Here is an 18,149-nt window from a genome sequence, read left to right as displayed (position 1 = left end):
TCCCTCAGGGGGAAAAAACCCTGCATCTGTATCTTTTATTCCTCGGTCCTCTGAAGCATGGAGTACTCTTTGTTTGTACCCACCCCTCATTCACCCGTGGACCGAAACAAGGCTTAATGAGTCAGGTTTCCTACATGGGAACAACTGGAAGAGGCGCTCCAGAAGCTGCCTGGGAGGAATGTGGTCACACTTGCTGGGCTATGGAGAGTATGGAGAGAGAGGAGGAGTGCAGTGGGTTGGGATTGGGGAATTCTGCCCCTCCACAGCCTCTTGTACAGCCATCTATCTCCAAGCTGTGATGCTGGTCCAGCTGCTTAATGATCTGGTGGTTCCTGTGCTTTTGGGAGACAATTTGGCCGTTGAGGCTGGTGCAGTCCTGCTGGCTTGGCTTTGCCGCCGGCTGTGCTGCCAGTCCTGAACGCCCGTGGCAACTTGTGCAGCTGATGGGGATGTCCAGGCCTGAAAGGGTTCCCGCTGGTGGGCCAAACTGGTTGATCTTGAGCCACCGGCAGTGGGTGAACATGTGTATGGTGTAAGCCAGTTCCAGGAGGACCCCATGGGCTTCCAGAACCTTTGGAAGAGTCTGGAGAAAGGTTTCTGTCACAGTTGGCAAATCCAGCTCTTGCCAGGAAGCTGCAGCGTAACTGATGCGGGCTGTAACAGAGGGGTGCACACACCATGAAATGCTGATATTCCCCCCCCCCCCCCCGGTACTCTGGCGTATCAGGACAGGGTGGTGTTACCAGTCACAACATTCAAGTCTCAGTTTAGATGGATAAAGATCGCGGCTGGCTTAAGGAACACGAAATCTGAAATAACATATTGCAGGGCTCAGCGTTTACCTTTTGATATTTAAGCCTTTAATACACCCATGGGATTATACTTTCAAGTTTTCCTCTGTGGTGGTGGTGATTTAATTTCAAATGAAGGTAAAAGGGGCAGCCGAAAGACTTAAATGCGTGCAGGTGGCACAGAGACAGTGTCAGACACCCCACTGGGCCAGGAGCAAATGGCGAGAGGGGACAAAAGGAGGCTGGTGTGATTAAAGAGCAGCATTGTGGTATGCTCATGGACTGAGAAGAAATTCCTTATAAATGGAACTGGTGTCCAAATGTGGAAGATGGGAAGAATAAGATTTGGCAGGTGAAATGTAAAAAATAAAAACTAAAAAAAAGAACCCCAAACCCAAACAACAACAAAACCACCAACCAACCGCAAAACAACACAACCCCCACCAAAATAATGCAAAGGAAAATGGAATACGAAGAACATTCAAGTCATGAAGCTTGCACAAATAATGTTATAAACATGAGGAGCGTGGAGACTGCCGAAGTCAGTAGATGTGATGCACAGTAAAGGGAAGGTCTGACCTGAAGATAAAGCCCCAGCAGAAAAAACCCAAGTGAATCGTTTGCGTATGCGTTAGCTGTGGGAGCGCTGGGGGAGCTCACACGGGAGTCCTTCCATATGGAAAGCTCAGCAGAAAATCTGTTTAAAACTGAAGTGCTTTTAGGAGAGATTAAAGTTCAGATAAAACGAGCAGTAACAAGTTGCTGGGACCAGACGGTGCCACCTCCGGCTCTAAGGGAGCTCATGGAGGAATAAGCTGAGGTACCAGCTGGGGTGGTCACCTCTCCCTCCGTACCGCAGCAAACATGACAGCGGCCGCTGAAATGAGTTTCAGGGCAGATGGGGCAAAATACAGCCAGGTGAGCACAGCACAAATTCATAGGCGCAGCATCAATGGCTAAACACTGGGGAGGAGTCAACGCAGTCTTTGTATAGAGAAGTCGGGCTTCAGAACTCTATCGGAATTGTTTTAGTGGCATCAACGAGCAGGGGATAAAGAGGATTTGGTCAATACTGTCTGCTTGAACTTCCAAAATGCACTTGATCGTGACTTTGCTCAAGGCACTTAAAGAAAAAAGCTGCTGTGGGAAAAGGGGAATGTTGTCACGTGGACAAACAACTGTTTAAAAGATGGGAAAGGAAGAGTTAAAGGGAGGGGTGTGTTTTGGTGGAGGGAAGTCAACAGTTGGATGCCCAGTATTTTAAAAAATATTTGGGAAAAAGTAATGAATCAGAAAGGTGACAACATCCACTGACGAGGTTATTCAGTGTAATAATAATATAATAAAGGCTGAATGAAGAATTGCAGAAGGATCTTGTGAGACAGACTAGTAGATGAAATTCACTGTCAATTAATGTGGTGTTGCTTATGGGAAAACATCAAGAGACCAGCGCATGGTGGACTATTTTCACTCAGCAATGAGACCTTTGGGTGGCGAAACACAGTCCTGCAGAAATTTCTGCTTGGGGAACAGCAGCAAACCGGTCTCAAGGGAAGGATGTGAGAGCAGAGACCAGCACCAGGGCATAAACTGGCTGTGTGCCATGTCCTGAGTGTGCAGTCCTCACCCTCCGTCTTGGAAAGGACTGTGAGGAAAGGGGAAAGGCTCAGGGCAATGAACAGGATCCTTCTGTGGTCCGGAACATAGAATCATAGAATGGTTTTAGTTGGAAGGGACCTTTGAAGATCATCCAGTCCCAACTCCCTGCCCTGGGCAGGGACACCTCCCACCAGCCCAGGTTGCTCCAAGCCCCGTCCAACCTGGCCTTGAACCCCTCCAGGGATGGGGCAGCCACAGCTTCTCTGGGCAACCTGGGCCAGGGGCTCACCGCCCTCACAGCCAAGAATTTCTTCCTGAGATCTCATCTAAATCTCCCCTTTTTCAGTTTAAAACCGTTCCCCCTCATCCTATGGCTCCCCTCCCTGATCCAGAGTCCCTCCCCAGCTTTCCTGGAGCCCCTTTAGGGACTGGAAGGGGCTCCAAGGTCTCCCCGGAGTGTTCTCTTCTCCAGGCTGAACCCCCCCAGCTCTCTCAGCCTGTCCTCACAGCAGAGGGGCTCCAGCCCTCCCAGCATCTCCGCGGCCTCCTCTGGCTCCGCTCCAACAGCTCCATGTCTCCCCTGTGCTGAGGCCCCAGAGCTGGAGGCAGCACTGCAGGGGGTGGTCTCCCCAGAGCGGAGCAGAGGGGCAGAATCCCCCCCTCGCCCTGCTGCCCACGCTGCTGGGGATGCAGCCCAGGATATGGTTGGCCACCTGGGCTGCCAGTGCACGTTGCCATCTCATGTTGAGCTTCTCGTCCACCAGCACCCCCAAGTCCTTCTCCTCAGGGCTGCTCTCAAGCCATTCTCTGCCCAGCCTGGATTTGTGCTTGGGGTTGCCCTGACCCGGGTGCAGGACCCTGCACTTGGCTTTGTTGAACTTCGTGAGGTTTGCACAGGCCCATCTCTCCAGCCTGTCCAGGTCCCTCTGGGTGGCATCCCTTCCCTCCAGCATGTCGACTGTGCCATACAGCGTGGTGTCGTCGGTGAAGTTGGTGAGCCTCTGTGAAAGCGCAGAGAACATCTCTGCTCTGGAAGGGAGGTAAGGGACAGGGATGAGAGGGAGGTCTTAAAGAGGGAGGATGCCAAGGGAACACCGGTGCTGGTTTTGTCTCTAACCAGCAGCTGCTGGGTTGAGGCCGAGCAGCGGTCGGTCACCTCACAGGCGTTAGAGCTGCAGGGTCTCTCCGCAGGATGCGGCGGGCGCCGGAGGCGGCGTTTGGGGGAGTTCACGGGATCCCCCTCCTCCGCGGCCGCTGGAGGACGGAGCTCAGCGCGGCCCGGACCCGCTTGTGCCGACAAGCCCGGCCTGGGGCAGCGGCGGGGCCGGGCGCGGCGGGGGCACCGGAGCCCCAGGGGCCGGGCCGGGCCCGCCCCTGACCGGGAAGCAGACGGGCGGCTGTTCCGCTGCGCGCCGGCCCCGCAGCCGTCGCCGGAGCCGCCCCGCAGCATGAGCCCGCCCTGAGATGGCGGCGCCGTGCCGGACGCGGACGCTGCAGGTGGTGGACACGGAGTTCAGCGCCGACGCGGTGGAGTGGTGCCCGGTGGAGGGCTGGCACAGCATCCTGGCCTGCGGCACCTACCACCTCCGGCCGCCCGCTGCGGTGAGACCCACCGACCGACCGACACACCGGCACCGCGCCGGGGCTCGCCGGCACGCCCGGACAGCGCGGCCGGGCCCGGCGGCTGCTTCCCGCCTTCGCGGCCCCCCCCAGGCCGGGCTCGGCTGGCGGGGCTGAGGCGGCCGGGGGCGACCGGGGGCCCTCGGCCGCCTCAGTCCCCCCGGCCGGGCCCGGGGTCGCCCCCGGCCGCCTCAGCCCCGCCAGCCGGGCCCGGGGTGGTTTCCCGCCTTTCGCCGGCCACCTCAGCTGCCACCGGTCGCCTCACGGCGGCTCGGGTGCCCCCCCGCCGGTCCTGTGGGGCCATGCCGTGTCCCAGCTGGGCTGGCTTGAGGTGGCCGCAGCGTGTGGGGCTGAGCGGGCCCCGCCGGCCAGCGTGGCTGGGGCTGAGGGAGCTGTGGTGGATTTAATCCCCCAAGGGAGGGACTTGACAAACGGGAGCCCTCTGCCCTGCTCCCGCCGGCCGGTCATGGCATGATCTCGGGTGGGGAGAGGTCTGGGGGAGGTAGAATCGCTGCTAAACCTACTCTTTTCTTCCCAATTTTTGATGCAGACCGACTCCCGAGGAAGCAATGGGGCCTGTGACCGGACCGGACGCCTCTACCTGTATCACTACAACGAGGAGCAGCCGTACATCCCGCTGACCGAAATCCAAAGGATTGACACTGCCGCCATCCTGGACATCAAATGGTAATGCTGGTCCGTCGAGGCTTGGAGCTCACAGCAGCGTGGTCTGCCCCTCTGGGGTCCTTTTTGGCTGTGGGTATGGCAGCAACAGTAATATTTACTAAATGAACTGTCCCTGGCTTCTGGGAGGGAAATATTCTCCAGTTTGCTCCAGTGAGCAAAGGCTGCGCTCATTTCTGTTATGCTCTTCTGCTTGTTTATGAACAGTTGGTCAGTGACTGTGGAGTCTTTTGTTTATAGAATGATACATAGTAGGTTTCCCCTATATATAATCCCCTCTGTGCATGTTTGTGGGAATTTGAGGAGCCTTAGATTTTCTCTGTGAAATTTTTTTTGTCAAGTACCTGCTCGTGCATCCTGGAATAAAAGTTATGACTTTGCTTTCCTCCTAAAATACAAGAAAGGTGGACATTCAAGACTTGTTTAACTTGATGTTTTAGGTGCCATGTTCCTGTTGCAGAACATCCCATGGTTGGCATTGCAAATTCGACGGGTGCCGTGGAGTTTTGCCACCTGACTGGAAGTGAGGTAGGTGGCTGTAATACCTCCTGCTGTTGAAGCTGTGCCTAACCCAGATTTCATACTTCTCTGGATTTATTAGTAGTGTTCAGAGATTTGTAGGAAAGCTGTATTGTTTCCAGGGCTTCCCCAGTATGCTTAGCTTTTTAAATAGTTCTTCTGTCTTCTCATGTTTCTCATAAATCCCACAAATTTGTTCGTGGCACCAGAGAGACTGGCTGGGCAGAGCGTGGGAGATGAGAGGTGTGAGGGGAGCAGAAGCAAACCCTGGAAACTGTCGCTTGAGAGTATGGGCTAACTGATGAACACAGCAGAAGATGCAAATTTGTTAAAAAGAGGGAAGAATTTTGGAGACGTGTGTCTTCCCGTTGGTGAGAGAAGGGAGTAATCCGAGCCATCCCCACAGAGCAAAGGAAGCGGAAGCCAGTCTATAAGGGAATTCAGCAGTCAAGTCATCACTACCGCGCTTCATTACTCACTGAGAAGAAGCAAAGTTTAAGGGGGATTTGTTGGGAGACGGGTAGGAAATCGTGGGGATCCCTTGTACGTATACATTTACCCATCAGCCAGGACTGAGCGAGTGGGACGTTTCATCTCTTCTTTAGTGTGGGCCCCTGAAGCGCTCGTCGGTCTCTGGAAGACACCTGCTGTGGGAGCAAGCAGTACCCGTGTTGTTGTATACCTGCTGTCTGCCCAGTCTTAACCCATTCCTTTTCCTTCCAGTAGAAGAACAGCTGCATGTTGGAGCCATGCTTCAGGGTCGATCTGGGTGCACAGCGTCTGGCCTTGTCTTTAGACTGGTCCACAGGACGAGAGCAATGGTGAGGATGCGAGACAAAGGCTGGTACCGGAGGGTGTTGTGTGTGTGGCAGCTTTCAGGCATAAGTTGAGGACTTTGATGAATGAACCTTTAGTGGCTTTTTGTGAAGTGGCTTAAGAGTTTCCTGGTCCCGGCTGTCTCCCTGCACCTTCTCTAGAAGTTACTATTTCCAGAGAAGGGTAAAAAGAGCATGTACCATGGCCACTGTAACAGAGATTAAACCAGCAACAAATGTGAGGTTGTGCTCTGGAGAATGGCGGCAGGTGAGCCAAGGACGTGTCTTCTGTTGCCTTTGCTGAAAGGAAGGACCAGAATGGGATGCAGACGGATCCACTGGTTCCAACTCTGCTCTTAGAACAGCTGAAATTTTAGTGTGAAGTTCTGTTTAATAACTGCTAATAATAGCACCCGTAGGAAGTTTAAACACGCGTTAGTGAGAAACAGGAGACTCAGTTTGAAAGTGGCTCCTTCCTCTCTTGAATGCTCGTACATTTGATTTCAGAAACAACAACATTGCATGAAATAACATGACTTAGCCATACCTTGAAGGAAGTAGAGTATGTGTTTTCTGCAAGTGCAAAACGGAGATTGGTGCCTTTGGTGTGAGGCTGGAAACTGGGGGAAGCAGGCAGTTGTGTGCTTAATTCTGCAGGGCAAGTATCTAGTGTCCTTTGCTAATTAAAGCTGTTTCATGTCAGGGAATGTCAGAAAATCTGTGCACTGTGAGCTGCAAAACGTTTGCCAGTGCTCCAAGAACATTGTGTTCAGAAACTGCAACTGTACTGTGCCCTAGAAGAGAGCAGGAAAGGTCAGGATCTGCCAGCGCTTCAGATGTCTGTGATAGCAGGGAAATAAAACATTTCTTCAGACTCCAAAAGAGGGAAGAGACTCGGAGAGGTCCTCGTCGGTCTGACTTGGCGGAAAAAAAAATTCCTCTTCACGTGGAATTTGTTTATTGATGTAGTATCAAGCATGTGAGAAGTCAAGTTATGCATCTGGGAGAAAGAAAGACCCGAGGCTGGTTTTCCTTCCTTCACATGAGTGTGAGGGGTTTACTCCCCTCAGGCAATGGGGATCATTGGTGTAGGCAATTTTAAGATGGGATGGGCTGAAGCTGCATAAATGTGTACATTCTTTCCACCGTACGCCCAGTTTCTGTCAATGTATTATTGAATCAAACCTATGTAGTATTATGTTATGTTATCTGTCTATGCTTTGGCTGCTATTTTTCACTCTAACAGCTTCTAAGGGCACAGACTTCTGTAATTTCTAATGTTTTCTCTGTATTCCACTGTAGTGGATGTCCTTTGAGAGTGATCAGCAGTGATTCAGAGGGGAAGCTGAATCTTTTCTCCGTAGATGAATCCGCTCCTTCTGTGCACGTCCTGAACCAGTGGGAAGCTCACAAATTTGAGGCCTGGATTGCTGCTTTTAATTACTGGGACACTGATATTGTGTATTCAGGTCTGTAAGGACTGGGAATATCATTTGGGGGCATGGGGAGGGGGCACCTTGTTTAGGGATGGGTGTTCCTGGGATTTTACCTTCCAGGGTTGTGTAAGGTGCTTGCATCGCACCTCTTGAAAGAGTTGGGGCCTCTGCTAGGGGTGAAAGGCTTCTCGGTTGTGGGAAGTGGTTGGAGTTAATTAGGAGAAGCTGTGCCTTTTAAACTGTGCCTTGGCTGGCTATTGACAAAAGAAATGATAATCTCTTGGGGTGTGCAAAAGAGAGTCAGAGAGTGTCTAGAGTCCAGTCTTTTTATCTTCTAATTTTTTTTTTTTTGCTTAGCAAAGTGAGGGTATTTGTTAATGTAGGTCTCTTCTGTGGTAAGTACCGTGAGCCTCAAATGATGTTTGCTATGTCTGCTAAATGCCATGGCAGAAAAGCATCAGCTTGGTGTTAACTGCGTGGCCTGAGTGCCCTGCGCTGGCCGTTTGGGTGGTGTTCGGGGTAACAGTGTTTTGTCTTTGTGCAGGAGGCGATGACAGCCTGCTGAAGGGCTGGGACACCAGGTGCAGCCCGGAGACTCCTGTCTTCACCAGCAGGAGGTAAGCAAGGAGCCTGCAGCTGGACCTACAGCTATCGGCTGTGAACAGAGGGTGCTACTGTGCCCAGTCCCAAGCCAGGGAGTTCAGAGACGTGCAGTGACAGTGGAGCCCTGTTTCTGCCTCCCTTGGGAAATGCAGACATCTATTCGGGTTATTCATCAGGACAGCTTCAGGTTGACACTTTCTTCTCCGTGTCCTTCGACATAATACACCAACTGCTCATTCCACACATGAAGATGATGATAGCTTCTTTCTAAAAGAACGATCCTGATTTACACTTTTATTTGGAGAATTATTCTGTGTGTTAAATTTGGATATCTTATTATGGAATGTTTTTTAGAAAATATTTTGTTCTCCACTGTTCACTCATTTGAAGTAATCTCTCTCTTCTGGTGGCATAACCTATCTTTTAGACTATGACCAAAACAACATACACAGCTCTCCAGTGAAATTTTATATGTAACCTGGAGATTATTGCTATGGAAATATTAATGTTGGGAGTAAAGTCTCCTGGGAATGGAATTGTGCTGAAATTCTTACGGGCTCTGAACAGCAGTTTGTGGTACAACTATTACTAGAAAATATTTGCGCTGAGAGACTGCATGAGTGGAAGTCTTGCCCTGGGAAGGCTGTTGGACTGTGCAGATGGAATTCTACCTATGCGTTTTGCTGGACTGGAATTTGAGTTCACTTTACTCTCCTTTCCTGAGACACCTTGATGCAGTAATGTGAACCCCAAGTCCTTGAAATTCAATGAAGAATTTCCTCTCAAATCGTACATTGCTGTCTCTTCCCTCTGCTCTGTGTTCCTCTTTTGCAGACACTCAATGGGTGTGTGCAGCATTCAGTGCAGCCCCCACCGGGAGAATCTTCTGGCTACTGGCAGGTAAATCCCTTCCAGCTGCTCTTCACTAGTGTGACCAGCCTCCTCTGTCATTTTGAATGCGCTACTGCTGCTCGAGGTGTGGTCTCTTCAGAAATTCAGTGTGGTGAAGAGCATGCAATATTTCCTAATTTTCTTCTTTACGTGTTACACTGAATCAGCTTTGCTGCTTCTCTGCATATTTATTTGTCATGTGTCTCCAGCTATGATGAGCACGTGCTGCTGTGGGACACCAGGAACATGAAGCAGCCGCTGGCAGACACCCATGTTGAAGGCGGAGTCTGGAGGCTGAAGTGGCACCCAACCTGTGATTTTGTGCTGTTAGCAGCCTGCATGCAGAGCGGGTTCAAAATCCTGGACTGCCGCGGGAGCATGGGTGAGTGTTCAGTGGGACAGAGCTGCTCGTGCGCTGCTCCCCTTTCCTGCCTCCGGGTTAACGGGGGAGCTCCACCTCTGAGCTTGCTAGAAAGATCTCCATGTTGTTAATGGCCATAGACTTTCATTCCAACTTGAGGTAACTCTTCCAGCTTTCCCAACCTGTCCTCGCTGTTGGCCTGATGGGTTGTGCAAAGGCACTGTCATTATTCAGGTGTAAATCTCTCGTAACGCCTTTTCATGGGAAGAAAGGCTGTTTGTTTTGGCGGGGAGGCATTACCTGTTGACGTAACCAGTATGGTCTGTATCCATCTCGGGGGTTCAGAGAGGTTCTGAATGTCAGGTGATGGTTTACTGTCAGCAGAAGTTACTGACCTGCTGCTGCATTGGTGATTGCCTCAGAAAGGAAGTGCCGTGCAGTCTGGTTAATCTCGAATAACACGAATAAGCTCTCCGTGTGAATCAGAAGGTATTTACATGATTAAAAGCTGTTTGCATCTTCATTACAAATACAATCTTGCATAAAATGGTTGCCTTCCTGGGTTTCTCCAGGCCTTGGGCAGATCCACAGCTTGCGAAATGACAATAACATTTCTGCTGTACAGGAAAGGAGGAACTTGATGCCCATTTAATATCAGAGTCAAATGTTGAAAGCTCACGGGAAGAACACATCTGCAAAGTTATTAATAACCAGAACCTGGTCTGGCAATCTCACCAGCTGCATTTATGGCTCAGCAGAGATCACTGTGTGACCTGTCTTGTCTTTCTTGGGCTGTTTTAGCTGTTTTGAATAATGAGGCTCTTAAACCTCATGCATGTTAAACCCTCTTCTCCTGGCTGCTTACTGAACCCGGGAGAACCAGGGATAATGAGAGGTGGCTGAAAAATGGTCAGAAGAGGCAGTACCTCATTTCTCCTAGAGCACTTATCTCTGTTGTGGAGAAGGCAATAGCCTGAGGACTATTCCTGTAGGACATCGCCAGGGGTAGAATGGCTTCTGAGCAGTCTGCAACAAACCATTTCACAACCTGATTTCTGCTCACTTATTTATTTTCTCTCTTTTTTTTTTTTTTTTTTTTTTTCCCAAGCCGAAAACATGGAGGAATGTATCATCCTGTCATCCTATGTCTTGCACAATTCCTTGGCCTACGGGGCTGACTGGTCAAGGCTGTGTCCGAGGGATTCCTGGACTGCAACACAGGACTCTGCCGCTGTGTGCCAGTCTTCAGAGGAGTTTGTGGGAAGATCAGAGGAAGGAGACGAGAGACTGAATTTGCAGGTCCAAAACCTGAAGATAATTTATGAGTCTCCTACAGCTACTTTTGATGTGATACTGGATGAGGAGAGTGAAGGCCCTGCCTTGCCGCTCAAAGCAGGGGGTGGTCCTAAGGTGTCTGGGGCTCCTGACCTGGATAGGGGCCCCGGTTTAAAGGGGAGTTTAGATTCAGTCACGGGCCCTGACCGAGGGGGAGATCCCCAGTCAGCCAGCGGTTCTGCCTCGGGAGTTCGGAGACCCAACGGGATGGGCCTGGAGAGAAGCGGTGGCTCAGCCAAGTCTCTAGACAGCCCCAAAGAAATGAGCATTGTAGCAACTTGTTCTTTCTATGACAATATCCTCCATGTCTGGAAGTGGGAGATGAGCCTGGTGAGCCCTTTGGGGACGTCGGGTACCACATCTCCGTCTGAAAGAGCAGCTGAAAGTGTGCATTGACCAGTCCCGGGGGAGAGGGGTGGGAAACTCCTGTACTGAGAGTGACAGCTGAGCTTACGCCCTCTCTAATTTCTGCTGGGCTTTTCCAGTGTTATTGCTGAGCTTGTGAGTCTTTTAAGGCCGATGCTGATGGAATAACTGGTGTTTTATTTTCGGCACTGAGGAAAGCCTTTGCTTGGAGGAGTGTGGTCAAGCACAGATGCGTTTATTTAGTTTTCCTTTAATGTACTAGCTCAAAGTAGGAGAGCCTTCCTCACAAAGGCTGCTTGTTTGTACCCTGTATCCCTTCAAGGCTGGTTTGCATTTGTACGATTGATCTGTTAAGCCTGTTCTCCTTCCATCACAAACCAAACTTGGCTGCGCTGCTACATGTAGACACAGGATGTGGTCTGAGTTTTCCTGAATGTCTCAGGAGAGCCCATGCGTACGGGCTTCGCTGTGCGCGCACCTCGCTGTGCGATCTGTAAACCAGTAGGTACCTTGAGAAGATGCTCAACGACGGTCCAGATAGTGCCAGTGCAATGTGCTCACGGTGATTTTTAGTAGAGAGAAATCCTTTTTTAGAAGGAATTCCAGACGGACGGGTACAACAGACAGCAGCTCGGTGTCAGGAAGCTTTGTTCTGAGCAGAGCCTTTCTTGTGGGGATTATGGTCTATCTGCACAGTCTGATTTTTATATCAGACTCATCACCTGGTTGCAGTCGTGCTTTATTGCTCTCCAAGTTAGGCACAACCTGGTTTAGCATAATTTGTGTCGCGAGCCCCGCTGTGTTTTAGTGCTGCCCTTAACCCCCCCATAGCCTCTTGGTAGCAAACTCCTGTTTTCTGCTCTCCACAGGGAGACATACATTTAGGTCCAAAGTCAACATCTTTCAGTTTTATAATGGTGAACAGCTTTAAGATCAAAACCTCCAAAAAACATAAGCAGTGTCTCCTGACATTTTTTAAGTTCAGAATAAGTAAGTAAAGAAACCAAAATCTAAACAACATTGCCCTAACTACCTCCAGGAATGGCTGCAGAATTTCTCATGGTCGCTCCATTGGCTTTCTTTTTTCACTGTGAAATATCAGCAAAACATCGTTTCTGGAACACTTTCTCTATTATCTTCCTAAAAACAGAAAAACAGCTTAAACTAGGGAAGTAACTTCTAGCTTTCATGGTTTCTCTTCGAGGGTCCTAAAGAATTAGCTGCCTGGAGGGAAAGAAACACCAGCAACAGGTCTATCTGTAACAGTGCTGCATCTAAAGCGAGGTACCAGCAGAGAAGAATTCTACTGCTTTGAAACTCCTTTTTGAAGGGTGAATGTGTATTTTAGAAAACATTCTTGAGCGCTGTTACATGAAGATTCATATTAGTATTGTGAACAAGAGTTTTGTTAAAAAAAAAATAAATCACACCCTATTTTTGGATGTTTCTAAAATAAAATCAATATAAGTGATTTATCTTTCTTGGTTGTTTTGATTTTAAAAAGCCCTGGATGGTCAGTCCTTGTGAGGACCTTCCGCCTTGTCCCGTGATGGCTCAGTCTCTTTGAGGGCATTTGGTGGCATTGAACATTCTTTGGGAGTCAGAGTAGACAATCCAGTTCCCTCACGCCTTGTGAGAACACGGAGGGTGTATCCTGCAGCGACACGGCTTTTGACTATGACTCTGTCTTAAAAGGTTGTAATGGCTTTTTTTATTGCCGTGTGAGATGAAGAGGAAACAGTCTGAGGTTAGTGGAGCTGGAGTGGTGTCACAGAGTGTGGCCAGAGTGGGGCCCTTGGCTTATGCACGGTGCTTGTCATTTGCCCTGAGAAATGAGGAGTCTCCATTTGTCATCTGCCTCTATGTAGGGAAGATTAAGGCAAGTGGCTTGTTCAAGACCAAGCTGTATTTGCGTCAAAGGGTAGGAGATCTCCTGCTCTCCAGCCTCATGTTCACCTGTTCTCCAGGACGTGAAGGGTTGTCCCCTCAGGGAAGCGCAAGGTGGAGCCTAAAGAAGTGACACCTCTGAAAGAAAGGGGCGAAGCATCACCTCTGGCACCAGCCACAGCACCCAGCCTCAAGGCAGAAAACAACCCCTTCTGTATAACCATTATTCTGATGAGCTGAAAAATAAGTTAAAAAGTTGTGCTGCTGTGCTGACAACTCCTTCCCGCGCAGTTCTCTGGGGCTGCAGCACCCCCTCCCTGCCAGCACAGCCCTGGACAGGCCTGAAAAGAGGTATTTTTTTAAACAACACTTTAAGGACTCATCTGCCAATCTTCACTACAGACTGGATGCTCACAGAAAACACAGTAAACATGCTTCGTTTCTCCAAAAGTGAACATTTTCATTGCAGTTTAGTTCTCTAATGCTTAAGCTTTGCAGTAGTTGGTATTTGGAAACCTCATGGAAAAAAACAAAACTCCTGAGTACCTCTTGCGAGGGCAGCAGTCACCAGACACAGAACTGCCACACAGAAGAATCACTTTCTCAAGACTCCAGTGCTTAGGCGTCAGAGAAAACATTATTACCAAAGACATTTAGAATTTAGCAGTTTCTACTTTAAACAGTTGCACTCAACTATGTAAGTGTCACTTGTATCCATTTAATCTGACCAACAGCAAGACAATGCTCTTCTAGGAAGGTGTCAAAAAATAACAATTCTTGAGATATGTTTCAAATGTAAACAGTTACCTTGTAACTTCAAGCAGCTGCACTAAAGAACAGATATTAAATGTACCTATTAACTGTATCTTGATTTACTCTAAAAGAAAGATAAGCTCTAAGGCTTGGGAAAGTCTGGAACAAAGTGGTGGCATTCAATGTAAGCCACAGTTCTCTGCTCTGAGAGAGAGTTACGGGTGCAGCCATGGTTTGGCCTGGTGGGCGTCTTGCTCCTGCCTTGGTGGAACGTGTCACGGGGGCTGGGGGTAAATCACTGAAGGGTTCTGTCCCTCGGTGTGAGCTGGGCAGTGCTCCCAGGCTGGGGACAGTTTGCAGCAGCCGGCTTTCCCCAGCCAAGAACGCCAGACTCTCCCAAGGAGATCAGATGTGCCCTCTCTTCTTCCCAGAAAACAGCAGTTCCTTCCCAGAAGGAAGGAATGATGTTTTAGCAGCCTGAAGAGAAACTGCCTCCTGCTAATTGTCAGCGCCTGGTCAATCAGCTCCTCTCTGGGCACCCACATGCTCACACAACCCAATTACATGCACAATGCAAGACACAAGTAACACCTTCCTAAGCGAGGGATGCGAAATTAACCCCCCATTTCCCCACAGCAATTTAAATCAGACATTGCAGAAAGAATACATGGAAGGATTTGCTTTTAATAGCCAGTGACAGAAGCTGTCCCATGTTTGCTGGTGTGGGTTGTGTCTCACAGGACGATGATGCTTCTTCACCCCAGGAGCCCTGCTGCTTGCTCCCTACCGCACGTAGTTCTTGGGGAAGAGCTGGAAGAGCTTGCCCTCCTGCGTCGGCTCGAAGCCATACTTCTCCAGGTTGTTGGGGTCAAAAGCACCTTCCTTCACATCCTTCTCAATGCGGGGAGCCACCACCTCAGTGAAGAGCTGCTTGGCCGTCATGGGTGGCTCAGAGCCCGGGGGGGCGCGGTACGAGACGTAGGGCTTGAGCTTGAAACCTTCCAGGTCGGGGACGATGAACTGGGGCACCATCTCCTCGACGCGGATGAACTTTCTGCTGGAGGTGAGCACACCCGGCCTCCTGGCGCCCCGGCCCTTGTTGTAGCTGCGCGGGCCGCGCTTGCTGGTGAAGGGGGACATGCGGTCAGCGCCCCGCACCAGCCCGCGGGCCAGCTCGGTCAGCAGCCCCATGGCCGGGAACCTGCGGCCTCCACAGGGCGCGGTGAGACCACTCTGGCACCACCACCCTCACCTCACGGCGCTCCCACCTCCCCACACACCAACACCGCCCGGTCTCATTGGCCGGCAGGCGCCAGCCAATCCGCAGCGCCCATCGTAACGCCGCGGCGAGCGCGGGCCATTGGCCGCGGGGGTGGGGGCTGTGCCGCCCAATCAGCAGCGAGCAGCGCGGGGCGTGGGCGGGGCCTGCCGCTTGCCCTCGGCGGGCGGCGGGGGTGACCTTTGACCCGGGCGGCTCCCGGTGTGGCGGCGGGTGAGGGGCGCGATAGGGCGGGCCGGGCCTGGTGGGACGGCTCGGCTCGGCTCGGCTCGGCGGACGGCGGCCCGTTAGCGTCCCGTGTCTGTTTAACGGGAGGGACCGTGGGCCTGACTGTGGTGACCGGCGGTCGCAGAGGGGCTGCAGCCGCGCCCTGGAGCGTCCGAGGGAGGTCCTGCCGCCCCGCTCCCCGGGGGCCTTCGGCAGCCGGCGGTCCCGGTAGCGCCGCCTGTGCCTGAGCCTCGCTGGGTCACTCGGCCGGGCCGGGGGGACGGAGCGGGCAGGCGGCGGGGCTTCGGGTCGGGGGTGCCGTCGTCTCCTAGCGCCGTCTGCTCCTCGTTCCTTGGCATGTCAGCTCCCGCCGTGCCCCCGGAGACGGGGGAGGAGGGCAACACCACCAGCCTGGAGGTACGGTGTGCTTTGCTGTGGGTTTTGACATGTTTATTGCCCCATTAGCATTTCAGAAGCTGAAAGCCACTGCGCTGCCCTGGTCCCAGCGACGCTGCGTTGATTTCTCTTTCAGTAATGTTACTTTTCAGTAAGGTCTTTTCTAACGCTTGGGAAAACTGCACTTCTAGAAGACTCTAGTGTCTGAATTTGTGAAAGTATTTACTTTGTCGCCAGCTCTGGTGTGCGAGTTTCAAGGTCTCAGTGTTTTGGAGCTCCCCAGGTGCTGGGACGAGGAGATGCGAGACCCGGACACCTGACCCGAGCTGCCAGGGGGGTCATTTCATACCACGAACGGCACATTCCATAGAAATTAGAAAGTTTGCTGAGGAGTTCTGTCTCCTGAGAACTTCTCACCCCTGCGCCCTTCCCTTCCTCCCGAAGCCGCAGCCTCTCAGTGTCCCACGTTTGCTGGGAGTGCACAGCTTCCTGCTGATAGAATTGTCTGAGTATAATCCTTGTCTATTTTATAGGAGTATCAGGGTCAATATTTGTTCTTTGGTATTATTAATGTTAATTATCTAGTCTTATTCTATTAAATCTGTTTATATTTCCACTCTTGGGTTTCCTTGTTTTTCACGATTCCCCTTCCAGGGTGGGGAGGGGTCACTGAGTGATAGAATAATTGTCTAAACAACAATAAATTGTTGTGGCTTCTTCAAACCATAACATGTCCTTAATTTCGTGACACTTGGGTAATGTCTTTAGATGCTTTTACTTGGAAAGAGCCTTTCCTGATAAGAGTTTTAGCCTTCCAAAAATGTCAAGATTGGTCCCTTTTTTTTTGTGTGTATATGTTGGTTTTTTAATTTTTTTTTACTGCAAACCTTTCACATTCTGCTTCAATCTTTATGCTGTTAGCAGAATTACACAATTTAAGTGTCTTTTGCTTCAACAGTACTTTTTTAGCCTAAAGATGGAAGAATTGTGGAATTCTCTGGCAGCTAGCTCTTCATCATAAATAAGTTCTTAAATCTGTTCTTAATCATAAATAAGAAACTCGTAGTCCAACAAGGCACGTGGTGCTTTAGTAGTAATGACAGGAAACAGTTACTTTCAGAACTAAACGATATATACGACCTACTTGTATGCAGTTAAGAAATGTTTTGGGAAGATCCAGTATCTGAAGCCAAACGCAGGCGCCCGGAGCCATGTGCTTGGGAGCTGGGAGGACTCTGACGTTCCGGGCGATCTGAATTTCAAGGCCCTGCTCTCGGCACCGATAAGTGTTTCCCACCCCTCCCTAAATGGGGAATGTCTCACAGTTTGCCTTTGATCGCCACGTGGAGTTGTTAAACTCTCAGCAGAGCTGCTTGTTCTGCGCTTGGCACTCTGGGTGAGCATGTACAGCGTGTAGCTGTATATTTTTGTTAGTTGCTATTAATTCTTATTTTCTTAATGAGATGTCAACATCATTGGAAAAAACAGACAAATGCTTTCTAATAGATACTCTTAGCATGTCATTGCTCCATTTTCTGATGGAGAGAGGGTCTTTTCAGGGTTGTTCCACACGCGTTTTGTGTCTGAGAATTGTTTGCGGCTGCGTAAGGCGCCTGTGAAGTCCCTGGATGTGGGTGCTGGCTGTCGCCCTGTGAAGGGAGCTCCTGTGGGCTCGGGCTGACGGGAGGGTCCTTCAGCAGCAGTGGCTTCACCCTGACCTCATTCCTCGCCCAGATGCTGTCACGTAACAGCAACTGCTTACATATCTCCAGCATCTGTATGGTTGCAACCTGCCTGCTTCCTTTCCCTGCTTTTCTGCAGGGATTGTCAGTGCTTGAGAATATCACGTTTTCACCGGGGGTTGTGAGAAACCTTGCAAGAACCTTCCAGTTTTCCTTGGAGGTCTGGGTTTCTTCTTTCCCTCGCTGCTCTTCTGTATTGAGGTGTGAGGGCTCGGGCTGTGCCTGTGTGTTTTATTCTTTTGCTCGCGAATTTGTTCTTCTCCTCGTGTAGCAGCAATGTGACTGGCAGTTGGCAACTACTGTTTTGGATGTTATTTGAGATCACACAGGCCTGGACAGTAGCAGAACTGTGCGTGTCCCTGACACCCTCAAGGGGAAATAAATTAAGTGACCACAATAGACTTATACCACTTATAGACAATAGACTTATACCACTCTGCTTTACCTGAATGTGTTGTATTTGTTGCTAAGAAAATTTTCAACTTTTTTTTTTTCCAAATTCTTGCGACTTTCCGCTACAGTCCCATTAACAATAATCTCATAATGATAGAGTTAGTTTGACTAATGCTGGGAAAATAAATTGTCGATATGCTGTGTTAAAGCAACCTAAGATGACAAACGAGAGACAGCGGTCTGTTTGCGTTGACTGGTCGGGCAGGAGTTTTATTTGTGCTGTAGAACTGGAATCAATTTCATGAGAGAAACTTGTTTGGCGGCTTTTGGCATGCACTTCATTTTTCTCTCGGTGGCAAAGCTAAGTTAAGAAGTCATCCAGATCCGAAGCCAAGGGCAAAAACAGGCACCAGAACTGTGTGTAGTACTTAAAATTCAAGTACTTGTAAGGTTTAAGACATACAGGGGGACA

The 18,149-nt window shown here is 50.3% G+C and overlaps 3 protein-coding genes across 4 annotated transcripts in view; 2 read left to right on the top strand and 1 right to left on the bottom strand.

Moving 5' to 3' along the window:
- The first annotated feature begins 3,784 nt into the window (after positions 1 to 3,784).
- Positions 3,785 to 12,491, top strand: DPH7 (diphthamide biosynthesis 7). The gene is made up of 9 exons (XM_054221022.1): positions 3,785 to 3,992; positions 4,561 to 4,697; positions 5,135 to 5,222; positions 5,940 to 6,034; positions 7,331 to 7,497; positions 8,009 to 8,081; positions 8,902 to 8,967; positions 9,168 to 9,340; positions 10,428 to 12,491. Exons 1-9 carry the CDS (start codon positions 3,855 to 3,857, stop codon positions 11,048 to 11,050), a joined length of 1,560 nt encoding a protein of 519 aa, XP_054076997.1. The 5' UTR covers positions 3,785 to 3,854; the 3' UTR covers positions 11,051 to 12,491.
- Positions 12,492 to 14,324: 1,833 nt separating this feature from the next.
- On the bottom strand, positions 14,325 to 14,957 carry MRPL41 (mitochondrial ribosomal protein L41). The gene has a single exon (XM_054221110.1). The coding sequence runs from the start codon at positions 14,849 to 14,851 to the stop codon at positions 14,444 to 14,446; it is 408 nt and encodes a 135-aa protein (XP_054077085.1). The 5' UTR covers positions 14,852 to 14,957; the 3' UTR covers positions 14,325 to 14,443.
- A 153-nt stretch (positions 14,958 to 15,110) lies between these two features.
- The window catches only part of PNPLA7 (patatin like phospholipase domain containing 7), a 136,644-nt gene continuing 133,605 nt past the window's right edge, over positions 15,111 to 18,149 (top strand). For both annotated transcript variants that reach the window (XM_054220302.1, XM_054220301.1), the window contains exon 1: positions 15,111 to 15,563. In XM_054220302.1, coding sequence (XP_054076277.1) covers positions 15,504 to 15,563 — 60 coding nt within the window. In that variant the 5' untranslated portion in view covers positions 15,111 to 15,503. The remainder of the gene's footprint in view (positions 15,564 to 18,149) is intronic.

This window comes from Rissa tridactyla, chromosome 14, assembly GCF_028500815.1.
Source record: "Rissa tridactyla isolate bRisTri1 chromosome 14, bRisTri1.patW.cur.20221130, whole genome shotgun sequence".
Lineage (NCBI taxonomy): Eukaryota > Metazoa > Chordata > Aves > Charadriiformes > Laridae > Rissa > Rissa tridactyla.
Note: the sequence above shows the minus strand (reverse complement) of the source record. Positions and strands in the feature narration are given on the sequence as shown.